This window comes from Pocillopora verrucosa, chromosome 3 (assembly GCF_036669915.1).
Source record: "Pocillopora verrucosa isolate sample1 chromosome 3, ASM3666991v2, whole genome shotgun sequence".
In the NCBI taxonomy this organism is placed as follows: domain Eukaryota; kingdom Metazoa; phylum Cnidaria; class Anthozoa; order Scleractinia; family Pocilloporidae; genus Pocillopora; species Pocillopora verrucosa.
The window spans coordinates 8,570,474-8,582,840 of record NC_089314.1 but is presented as its reverse complement, the minus strand read 5'-3'; the positions used below and the strand labels follow the sequence as shown (position 1 = coordinate 8,582,840).

Genomic DNA, 12,367 nt, shown 5'->3' with positions numbered 1-12,367 from the left:
GCTTCTTTATGTTATAAGGTTTGTTTAATAACAGTTCCTATTATGAATCTTGAATGTTCCCAAACGTGACTAAAGGAATCTTGAAACCTTACTGATAGGTTTATTTCATTGTTTATCAATAAAGGGCAAAATTACTGAGCGCTGATTGGTTGAGAGAGAGGGCATTTTTTCTTAATTGAGGGCATTTTTAGTAATCAAGAGAGGGCATGATTACCTGTTAATGATTGGCTAATCCGTTGCATAGCAACCGTTCGTTATCTTGAAATTTTTTAAAAATAGACTGCGCGCGTGATTTTCCTTCGTATAAATTTTGCCCTTTATTGATAAACAAGTAATCCCATGAGACCTCGTACTATTAAGGATTAATTGCACTTGAATTTTCAAAATTTTCCAAAACTCTCGTGCAATTAATCCTTAATAGTACTTGACCTCATGTGATTACATATACAAAGCATAAGCTTAAGAAACTGCGGCATGCAAGTGACCGATTCGATTCTCAGAATTATTCTAGTTTCATTTGCGCCGAGCGTTATGTAAGCTTAATTCAACCCGTTACATCTATTCTTTTATAAGATTTTGATCACGTAACGAATATCGCAATTTTTACTCACCACAAACTTTCAAAATCGTAGCTTTACAGATGGCCACTCGACCCTTGTTTGTACCGGTCAATATGTCAACTGTTGTCCCTTCTTTTAACTCCACGGCGCCAACGACTTTCTTTTCTTTTACAACACTCACGCTGTTCTCGTTTTCCCATTGAACCACAATAAAAGCTATCTTTTATAAATGTTATATTAAGCAAAACAGTTGAGAAAAGCGATCAACCGATGAAAAGTACATACAAAGATGAGCGCCTAATGGAGTCTTCTTTGTTTCCGATCACGGGCATGATCACGTGGATCGTTTAGGACTTGTCATTGGCTAGCAAAGTGAATCCGCTGGCTTGCTGATTGCATTGTGAGGAGAAGCGCACAACTTTAATCTGACTTCTCCGACCGGTTCTCTGCTTCTAGACGATTGAGAATTCCTAGGAATTCCTAGGAATTCCTACCAATTCCCAGGAAACTGGGAATTCAGTTTGCAAGGGAAGAATTGTAAGGCAGACAGTACCCCCTGATCGTCTTCCACCCACTTCACCATTACTTTCCTGCTAAGAGCGTCGGGCTTCAATTAATTTTCATTACAACGTATTACCTATTTTTATCAACCTTTAGATTATGATAAGCCTTTCAAGAGCTCTTGCCCGCTGACACATCGTCTGTTTTTTAAAAACTGATACCATCGAAAATTCTCCATACCTGCCGCTTCTCAACCTCGAAGTTTGATGAGGCAAGGTGCTCACGTGATATCTTGTGACAATTAAGACAACAGTCCCGTGACATTCTGGTCACGAAACTACCGTGACTTGCTATTTAAATCGCACACCGTGAATTTATTTCGTCATTATTCGAAGTTTACCTTTGCGTAATACGATTTGCTTTCGTCTAAAGATCAAAAGTCTAATACGTAGCTACGAAGTTGACCTTAAGCTATATATTAACCGCACGAGTGACTGGAGGAACGCATATCTTTGGTGAGTTTTGTGTCTTAGTAGTTGCTGAAATAACACAAGGATCGACTTATCACGAGTAACTAATTTTTTGGCTATGCATTTAATTCATCAAGATTTCTCTTTAGAAGATGACTCGAAAGCACTTCGAGTTTATCTTAGTAATAAAGGATATTAGAAGATACTGTTTTCCTAAAAGTTACATGTTGATATGCAATAAGATGTGTGCAAATTCATAACTTGTCGACCTTAACCTGGGAAAAAAACGCCTAACCTAGAATAACCCTCAGAATTACCTTGAGTAGAAATAGTATGGCGTAAATAAAGGAATCGAGCAAGGGTATACAAGGTTTTGGAAGTTAAACTGGACCTCACTGCAATTACTTACCTCTCCCCCCTCCATTCCCCCTTCCTTCCTCCCCTAAGGTTTAGTTGGGACAGTTTTCTTTTTCCTTCTTTAAACTAAGAAACTAACACCATTCAGATTCCATGGGGATATTTTTTTAGGTACTGAAAAAAACAGTAATCCTTATATGTCATCTTACAATGAGAGTGAGGGGTCTTCAGAAAAAAAAGGAAAATCCTCACAATGCTACCACATTGGAACAATGAGAAATGGTTGTCTTCTTGCAATTATTTCATTTTTATTTATTATTATTTTATTGAAGCATCATTTGCTAAATAAATGCAGTGTGACCTCAACCACTCTTACCAAAATAACTGAGAAACTATAAGCACCCTGATTGGCCAAAAATCGTTCATTTATTGCACCAGTAAATCCATAGAAAATTGAAGTTTATTTTATAAAAAGCTATATAGTGTGCTTTCAATTGGCTTACTGGTGTAATAACCCAGTTTCATGATGTACAAACTATCCTGACATGTTCTCCCAGATCCTGCGTAGATTATTGCACTCAGGTATTAACCATCCAAAGTGCTCTCTATTGCTCAAATATTTCATTCATAGGCCAGACCATTTCATGAAAAGAGCAAAACCAAATCAAATTTTACAGAGTTAGTGGGGTGGTGTACAGAAGAAGCTCTTGCAACTGTCTGATCTTTACCTCTAATTTAATTGTTAATCTTATCATAATATTCTTACTAAATCAAACCTCTTTTTATGAGCCAGCCATGAGAAATAAGAAAGATCCAGAGCTGGAGCCTATCTTTGGTGGGGCCAGCAGAAGTAATGCATTAGTAGACTCTCATCCTGAGCACACTGGAAGAAGAACCAGGATCTTGTTGGTGGTGTGCATTTTATTTACGGAGCTATGTGAACGTCTCACATTTTATGGTATTGTGGCAAACCTTGTGTTGTACTGCAGAGACTACTTGAAGCTTGAGGCTCCATTGCCCAGCAGTATCAGCCTTGCATTTCAAGGTAGATTACTGTGATTTTTTTGCCTAATAAACTCTTTCTTTTACATGATAATTAAGTATTATCAATTGAGTTGATAACTTACGTTGGCCACCTTTAAGAGTTTCAAAGCTGACAATTTGAACATTTGCCCCTCGTCAGAGTGAATGACGAAATGTCAGCTTTAAAACTCGTTAAGGTGGCCAATTTAAGTTATCAACTCAGTTGATTATACTTAATTACCCTGAGATATCCTCCCACTGATGCAGCACCACAGCTTCTCTAGAAACTTAATCCCCTTATTTTTTGCATGTTAGTAATAATCTTGATTGAATGATGTCCTACAAATTGACTTTGTGGTTGAACAATCAGAGATAAGCAGGATTCTTTTAAGGACAAGCAGTTTCTTTGTAAAGCTAGCCATGAGTTTCTCAGTGTAAATAGCACAAATAAGCCAGATCAGAGCCCTGAGGAAATGCAACTTTGGGTTCTGATAGACATTTGCATTTAAGAAGCATTGCAATTGCCCTTCAAACAATTAGGGCCAGATATTTTGGAATTAATTTCTTTTTTAGCATAAAGTGAGGCTAGCCTGTTTGATTGACAGTGTGTTAAAGTTTCAATCTTAGGAGAAGTTATTCATCAATCATTTGTAAATGATAATATCTAAAAGGGTAAAACCTATAAATTTGACCTCCATTGTGAGTTACCAATAACTTCTCTCTAACATGTCATTACATAATGTTAAACAGGTCTTGTATTAACAAGACAAAAGAAAGATCTAAACAGACAGAAAGATCTAAAACAGGCAGCACTGCCTTCACTGTTGTTTGATGTTCAAGTTTACTGTGTCGCTACAGTGAAATGTCAACATTATTTTTTTTGTTTTCTTTTTTAAACGTCTACTCCCAAGATCTGATCACCAGATCGCCTGTTTGCTAGAAAATAATTGTGGATATTATAGGGAGAAGTTACATGTTAATCATTTTTGGGAGTTAAATGCTTGATGAAGATGCTTCACCAAAGATTTTCCATGTTGTGGTCAGTTGTGACTTACCTTTTTAAATAATGCTAGTCTACCTGTCTTCCTAAAAATTGTTTTTCCTGCTCAGTGCTGCAAGCTGTTAATTAAAAAGGCATGTAAGAGAGAAAGTCGAAAATTAAATCAGAGTAAGCCCTCATTTTCCTGCTGGTTTTTTTTGTGGCCCACCTCCCATCACATGGGAGGTGAGCCACCCATTATAGGGCATTTCATGTTAGTTCTCAGTACTTTTGTGTCATTCATTGGAAGTTATATGTACCAACATGTAAAACAAGATGATTTGATTGAACTATTACGGATGTCAATGAGATATCAGATTCAGACGCAATTTTACATTGACTCAAGAATTTCCCTTGAAATCTAACTTAGTTCTTTTTTTCTTCAAGGCACCTCATTTTTTTCACCTGTGATCGGTGGCTGGGTGGCAGATACTTTTCTAGGGCGTTACAACACCATATATGGAAGCTCTTTGCTTTATGTGGTTGGTGCCATTGTTCTGGGTGCTGCGACATTCGACTATGGTGCCATATATGGACTGAGCACCGGAAGTAAAGAGGCATTCTTGGGAATTGCGTTACTTCTCATTTCTGCTGGAACCGGTGGAATCAAAGCCAATGTATCCCCTTTAGGGGCAGATCAGATCGAGAATGAAGGGCCCATAATTGTCCAGCGGTTCTTCGACTGGTTTTACTGGTTCATTCAGTTAGGATCTTTTTTAGCTTACACCGCCGTCGTTTCGGTGCAGCAAGAGGTGTCGTTCTTCTATGGTTACGTCATAACCGCTCTGTCAATGTTCTTGGCAGTCATATTATTCGTAAGTGGTAGAAAATACTACATTACTCATGAGCATAAAGGAAGTTACCTATCTGAAACACTGAAGATAATATGGCAGGGATTAAAGAAGATTCGATGTCAGAGAAGCGCGCAAGTTGGGTCCCACTGGCTAGACCGGGCTAAAGAGAGTCTGGGAGGAACTTACAAAGATCAAAGAGTCGAAGATGTCAAGTCAGTGCTGAAAATAGTTCCAATATTCCTTACATTTATCTTATACTGGACGATTTATGGACAGGTAAGCGTTAAGAGATGGATACTAACTGAGGGGTCTCATTCAGATTATTTTAGTCATATAAGTAATGATTCTCTGCAGATTGACTCAGATGCCAACTTGTAAAAAGGTTTCTTATTCAACCAGATGTTACTTCGCTACGCCCCTCCACATAAGACACCAGATATTTGCGATGTTTGCATGGACGTTGTGCTTACATCATATTTAGGGGATAAGGGGCTGATATGGGCGATGTGTGTACCTTTAAGGCGCAGAATAGTGAAATTGTGCTATTTCGGCGATCGAATGCGCATTAATTGCTGTTTAAAACACTACACATTTATTAGCGTATAATCCTCAGGGCAAAGGGATACTAAACTCCTTCTGCATGGACAATAGTACGCTGTTTGTATAATATATAATGCTAACTTTGAGGCTTTTGACAAATATGATAAGCTTTCACCTCCGTCATACTAACAACAACAACAACAACGACTACAACAAAGATAAGGCACTGCGAAGGCCATACCCACGAACGGTACCTTTCCTTCCCTTATAATAACCTTGGAGATCTTGCCGGTATTCTGATAAGGGAGCTTGAGTGACGTCTACAACTTTTCTTGCTTTTCCTCCTAGGGCCAAACAAGCTACCTCCTTCAAGGTTCTTTCATGAAACTCAAACTGTCCGAGCACTTTACAATGCCGGCGGCCTCTCTGTATCTCTTCGAGATCACCATGCTATTAATCCTCATACCAATTGTGGATCGCATTATTTACCCATCCCTCCGTTACTTCGGCATCGACTTCACCCCCCTGAAGAAAATGGGTGTCGGAATGTTGTTTGCCATGGGGTCTGTCCTCATGGCAGGGTTTATGGAGATCGAAAGAAAAAAATACATCGACACACATGGTTATTTTAAACAGCATCCGTTCGACACTCCAGTAAATGCCTCACAAATGAACATCTTTTATCAAGTCCCTCAATACGTGCTCCAGGGAACTGGGGAAGTACTGACTTCGATTCCAGGTAAGCTGTGAAAGTGAATGAAAGGATGTCCAGCGTGGTCTGGATATTTTCCAAATAACCTAATAGCAACGGAGTTGTCACTGTTGTTGTCATAAAGGAATGATAATTCACTTAATTAAAATTTAATAATTATTAAAGCCTTAACGTGTTAGGATGGTTTTTTGTTTTGGTTTTCGAATGTTTTAACATGTCATCTGAAGATGAACTGGAACAAGTAGGCCTGAGACATTTTTCCAACGCTAAAGTGCACCTTGTCAGTAAACAATGCGTTACAGACACCACAAAAGCAAAACGATCCGTGCCGATGTACCGTTTGCGGTGTACGATCGCGTGATATGGATTGTGCTATTTCCAAGAAGGAGGGGGGGGAGGGAAAGTAATTTGCACCAAAGCAATTCTTGTGGGGTTCTCTTGGATAACAATCATGTGACTGAAAGGGTTACACTGTTTGAGATGCTTCTAGTTGTAACCTTGATTCACCCCCTTTACAGGTTTTTAGGGAGGGAGGCGAAGTCACTACTTTGGCTTCAGTAAATTAAGCAACGGAAAGTTAGCCAACAACTGATTTACAACATTGCCTCATGCTCTCCGAAAAGAAAGCGCCTACACAACTGAAAGATAATCGTAGATGTTATCCTCTAGAACTGGGAATAATGACTTGAAAATCATTCACTTTAAAGTAACTTATTGTTTAGAGTAAGTTATAACCTGCTATACTAAACCATACTAATTTCTTGGAAAGATTAACTTTTCGCTTTCTTTCCTCATTCTAGGGCTGGCATTTGCTTACTCCCAGTCCCCTCTCTATCTTCGCGGAGTGATCATGGGCCTTAACCTGGCCACCATTGGAATAGGCTTCTATGTTGCTGGGGCTCTGGCAGCGATAGCGAAAAATGCTAGTGACGGCTCTTGGTACCCGCAGGATTTGAACGCGGGCAAACTAGAAAACTATTTCTTTTTCCTCGCTGCTGTGATGTTCGCGAATTTCCTCCTTTTTATTTTCCTTGCTAGAAAGTACGAATACGTTGAATCCCCAAATACTGTCACAGTTCAAGAGGATCATGGGCAATCACTAATTAATACCTCGACATCTAATTTAGAAAAAGTTTAAGATGCTGTCGGTGAGAGTTGCCTTAGCTGCGTTTGTTTTTCTTCTACCAAATACGAGCTCGTTGGATTTTAAAACACAAGTTTCTTTGAGAGTTGCTCCTTTTATGCAAATACCATGGAAATATTTGAGGGAAGAGCACTTTACCATCTTCCTAAAGTTATTTTGCCAAAGAGGCTTTCGGAAGTCTTTAGATCAAGAACTTTTACCGCTTTTGTTCTCGAGCTGACCAAAAGATAGGCAAGCAACAAGGGATTTTTTACTACATGTTAACTGATTTTCCTGGACTGGGCAGTCAGATATTATTGAGTAATACCTTTTATCTCTTAATTTTACTTGGCTGCCAAACTGTCCGATAGCAAGCAGCTTCTAATCAGATCAGACAGTTCTGGTGAAGCATCAAAAAAATTAAGCGATTAAAAGGGCTGTTAAGAACAATCAATTTTTAGAATTTTTTTCGCATACGTAGTTGAGGATATGATAGGTTTTAAAATGGTTCATGGCAAACCTGTTTTTTCAACGGTTTGTTTTAGCCGCTTTTTTCCTGATTCAGCTGGTACTCTTTACAGAGAAAGGGACTCAATTGTTCAGAGTTGCAATGATACCTAGTTGAATTCAGATAACTCAGTGACTTGAGGGAAATGTCAGAATTTTAATAATATGTATTTGAAGGACAATCAAAAACGAATATTGCGAAGTCACAAGAAAAATATAGATAACTGGTGGAAATGGTGAATATGTTATTGTACGGCAGACGAAAATTAATATTTATAAAAATTGATATACAAAATTATTACATTTTTTAAATACAAAGCCGTTAGTTTTTCATGAAATTAAGTCTGTCTCTGAATACCATGAGAGAACAAGATAGAGAGGAACATCCCTAGGAGTGATAAGTATCTAAATTCTCCCAGCAGTATCACCCCTGAATCAAACATTAGGGTCATGAGAATAAAAAAAGAAAGATATCTAACTTAAGAAGCTCTTGATTGTTAAGCAAATTCTCTTTTGCACCTTAGCAAACCTATATAGAACAGTGCGGAGAACTTGGAAACCAATTTCGGGATGTAAAGGGCTAAGTAAAATGTAGCTATGTCGAATACTTAAAACGTTTACCCAATGCGGCATTTGTGAACCTTTTTTTGAAGAGAGATAGGTGGGGGCAGCAAAACCTTATCTGAACAACCGATAAAAACTGAACGAAACTGAACAAATGATAAAAAGATGACTCGGAAATAGTGATTTATTGAGCATGGACAAAATAAGTAACGTTTCCATTGAAAATTGCGCCTTATATAGAATGATCAAAATGGCCCCAAAAAAGTTCATATCTAAACTCGTTAAGTGCTGCAACTGCGTTTGGTGACTGCACGTAATAGTTAGGATCTCTAAAATTATTGAAAAATAAGATAAAAGAGCTCTCTAGGATATGAAAGTATTTAATTTATACGGTGCAAAAGCCTTTCTGTTTACTTGGAATTGGCGTAAACTACAAATTAGAATTAAAATGTTTTGGTTTCTGAAAATAAAATTAGAATATCGCGCTCTACTTCGGCATCAACTAAATTTTTACTTATAGTAAGAAAAATTAGCAAAGTTATTGTTTACAGTGAATAACCCACTAAATTATTCTATTTTCAGGAATCGCTTGATTTTCACAATTGCATTTTCAATTAATTTGTTCTGACTATACTGCCTCCTTCTCTTTGTCTTCTTATTGGACCCTATGAAAAAATGCAGATGGAACTTTGCTAGTATCATTCGGCTGTGGACGAAAAAGAACTTTATTAACTTATTTCACTCAAATTTAAGTAGCCAGTTTGCTCATTATTTTTGCTTTCATTGTTTTCTTGTATTGTCCCATTGATATTTATAACAATGATTCCAAATTTGCATACGTAAACTGAAAATGTAAGTCACAACAGAGTTTCTAAACAGGCTGTCTTCGAACCGTATTGAAGTACATTTCTTCTGAGTTAAGATTGGTGTTTCTACACCAAATTTGAGAAAGGAGATCGAAGAAACGAACGGTTTAGAAGAAATATTTGTCATCAGTTTGGTATTTGATGTTTCGCAATCATCAGCAGTTAAACAAAATTTGTCATGAGAGACAGTAATATCTGAATACACATGGAGTTCGCCTCTAATATTCAAACACAATCTATTGTATTTATTTTTGAATGCAAAGTCTTGCGTCAAGCTCAAAAACGCCCCGATCAGGCTTCAGTGAGGTGTGAAATTAACTTGTGGCAAAATTATTTTCTCTTGCTTGTGACAATCACAGCTGGACAGCAGTAAGGTCAGCAAATTATGTCAAGAAATTTCCTTTCTAAGAATTTTTAGGATTGTCCCTTTGTTCAATTTCTAGTGAAACATTTCTTAGACGCTCAAAATGATTTAAACAAACTATCGATTATGGCAACAATGAAACAAAAGTCATGTAGATATTGGTATATACTAGCCAAAGTTATGTCAGCAGTGCTCTAATTTGTAGCTGGCTAGCTGCTCATATCCACTCAATTTGCGTGAGGTTAACCAATGAACGTATCATTTACCAACTTGGTTCTTATCATAGGTTATTTACACTACATGAAACATAGGGTAGAACGAGAGGAAATCAGTGCATTTGAATGGGCTTTTTACGCAAGCGCAGAGACAAAGCATCCCACACGGAAGCGATATCAGAGTAAGAGGATATAAATTGTTCACGCACACATGTATCCTCCGAGGTCCGGATGGTTGAGGGTTACCAAATCCAAATCTTGACCACCCCTCATCCGCTACTTTGACCTCATTTTATTTTACTTCGATGACAATTTTTGACTTGATGTATCGTGCTATCTGTACTCGTAATGAGCAAGCGTTTTGTCCACTATTTGAGAATCGCAACGGTTTACTTTTTAAGCAAAAAATAAGATAATTTGGATGAAATGAGTAGATGGAAACTTTATCGGATTCCACGATTACTCGCAAGGATTTGAATGGCGAAAAGTAAGATTTGGCACAGTCTCTTTGTTCTCTTGATCCATACCAAACAAAATTGGCAAGGTAAAATTAAAAATATTTTGCTTTCCATCGATCAGAATTTATTATGCTCTGCGATCCGAATCGGACCGCATTTTTCATTACCTAAGTAATGCTAATTGATTAAATTGGTTGAGTTTTACTAACCGTGTTGATCTAGCTTTTTGGTATACAATTTGGACTTTTGTTTGAAAATGGCAAGAGTTTTCTTTATGAAGTCAAGGGTAAGAAATGCGAGCGAATGGGGCTCTTTGTTTTGTTATTTCGTTGTAAAAATATTCGCAAGCTGAAACTGCAAGTCTTTTGCATTCAGAATAAATAGTGCTCCTCTATCCGAATTATTCATTATATAAATGACACAAATAAGCTGTGCTTGCGACACAAGCCAACGTAAATACTACGGAAACCTTCATTCCGTGATTTGCAATCAGAGTGACAAGAATAGACCATTTTAAAAATTTGTTTACCCATTGCAGGTCTCAAAGGAATTCCATGATTCATCTTTTGTGCATCATGCGTACATATGCAAGTGAATAAGAGAAAATTTTAAGGAAACATCTCTTCAGATCGGTATTGTCACCTAAAATAAGTAAACTGAATTTAAAAATAACAGGTTTAATAAAGCCATGACAGGAGTGGGCTCCTGCCCATGAGTCTAAAGTGGCCTAAATGGGTCATTTTCGAAAAGGGATATGTCCCGGTAGGAGGGTTTATATAAACTTCCTACACAAGAAACGTACCCATATCAACCCAGAGAACAACGATCTGTTTCACATTCATCAACTTCTCCTTTTTCCTAGTGGACAAGCAGGCGAAAAACTTTACGTTGCTTAGGGTTAGGGTTACGCGTGCCTCGTTGTTATGTTATAATTGTCTGTCTCACGATGAAATCACTTCAATCAGCTGTGGACTGTACACCTAAGAAGAAGAGATCCACTTTGGAAGTGACTACATCGCGAAACAAACGATTAGAGCGGAGTTTGTAGTGCACGCGAAGCAAAGTCTCATACAAATGAAAAAATTGGTAGGAGCCAATCAAGCTCAGAAAATTTCATCTATCGCGTGACCTCTTGACTGACGGTTCGTTCCATGAGGGCAGTCGTATCCTTAGAGGGAAAGTATCATCATAGTTTAAAACGAATTTCACTGCAACTTCATATTACACTTAAACTTCTACAACTCAATTGACTTCACTTATATCAACATCTTTTCGCCAATATTTATTAAATTCATTTGCTTGATCTGAAAAAAATTAGCGCTTATTTTAGTTTATAGAAAGACGAAAGAAAGAAAAAAAATCTTATTTTTCGTATTGTGTGCAAATAAGTGATTTTCATGGAGTTTTGCCGTTTCTAGAGCCGAGTTTTATCGAAAGCAGAATTACCAAAAGTAATCACACATACATTAGATAGATTACATACCACGGAGGATACAATTCTTGAATTAGAGTAAAATGCATGAGTTCGCGATGTTCGCGATTAACAGATATGAAATCTTATCTATTTTACTTTGTTAGGCAGCAGAAAATTGTGCCTTATTTAAGAACGTACTGAATATTTGAGAACAATGGCTAAGGGACAAAAATAGGAGGTCAAGTGAGTGGAAGAGGGGCGCATAAAGCCAAAGTTTGAGCAGAACTTCGATTTGATAACCCTCAACCATCCGGACCTCGGCAATGCCAGGAGAGAAATTTGGTTTAAGTATCCTTCGAGTTAAAGAACATCTTCTTTGTGGGAGTAATTTACCAGGAGAACTAGCTACCCATGCGTGACTTTATAGCACTTAGAAAAGAAATGATTCTAAATAATTTTTTGCGAAAGAAATTTGTAACATAACAGAATGGGTCAGCAATAAAAACCTGACCATAAGATTGAAGAGAGAATAAAGTTTTTCTAAAATTGCTCTTACAGTACGTAATTTAGCACAGCCATAATTTACATTGAGTGGCTCACTTAAATATTCTGATTTCACATTTCCATTTTAAATTTGTTCTTCTTAGAATTTGTCATCTGTTGAACTCGGCGAAACAATTATGAGAGTAACTAATAGTTGTCTACCATTTGAGTGCATAAAACCTATATAACTCAAATAATAAAAGCCCAGGCTAGTTTCCATATTATTTTTGCATCCGTTGTTTTCTTGTATTGTCTTATAGGTAACAACTTTAGCTGCAGTTATTTCAAATTTGCATACGTAAAAAGAAAACATAAGT

General features: G+C 37.4%; 1 protein-coding gene across 2 annotated transcripts; it reads left to right on the top strand.

Moving 5' to 3' along the window:
- Positions 1–978: 978 nt before the first annotated feature.
- Positions 979–8,379, top strand: LOC131786773 (solute carrier family 15 member 4). 2 transcript variants are annotated; one of them, XM_059103839.2, is made up of 6 exons: positions 979–1,097; positions 1,494–1,576; positions 2,682–2,933; positions 4,338–5,020; positions 5,633–6,023; positions 6,797–8,379. In XM_059103839.2, exons 3-6 carry the CDS (start codon positions 2,684–2,686, stop codon positions 7,132–7,134), a joined length of 1,662 nt encoding a protein of 553 aa, XP_058959822.2. In that variant the 5' UTR covers positions 979–1,097; positions 1,494–1,576; positions 2,682–2,683; the 3' UTR covers positions 7,135–8,379. The 2 variants fall into 2 exon arrangements, with proteins under 2 accessions (XP_058959822.2, XP_066020711.1); XM_066164614.1 differs by lacking the exon at positions 979–1,097 and having other exon boundaries at positions 1,407–1,576.
- The last annotated feature ends 3,988 nt before the right edge of the window (positions 8,380–12,367 follow it).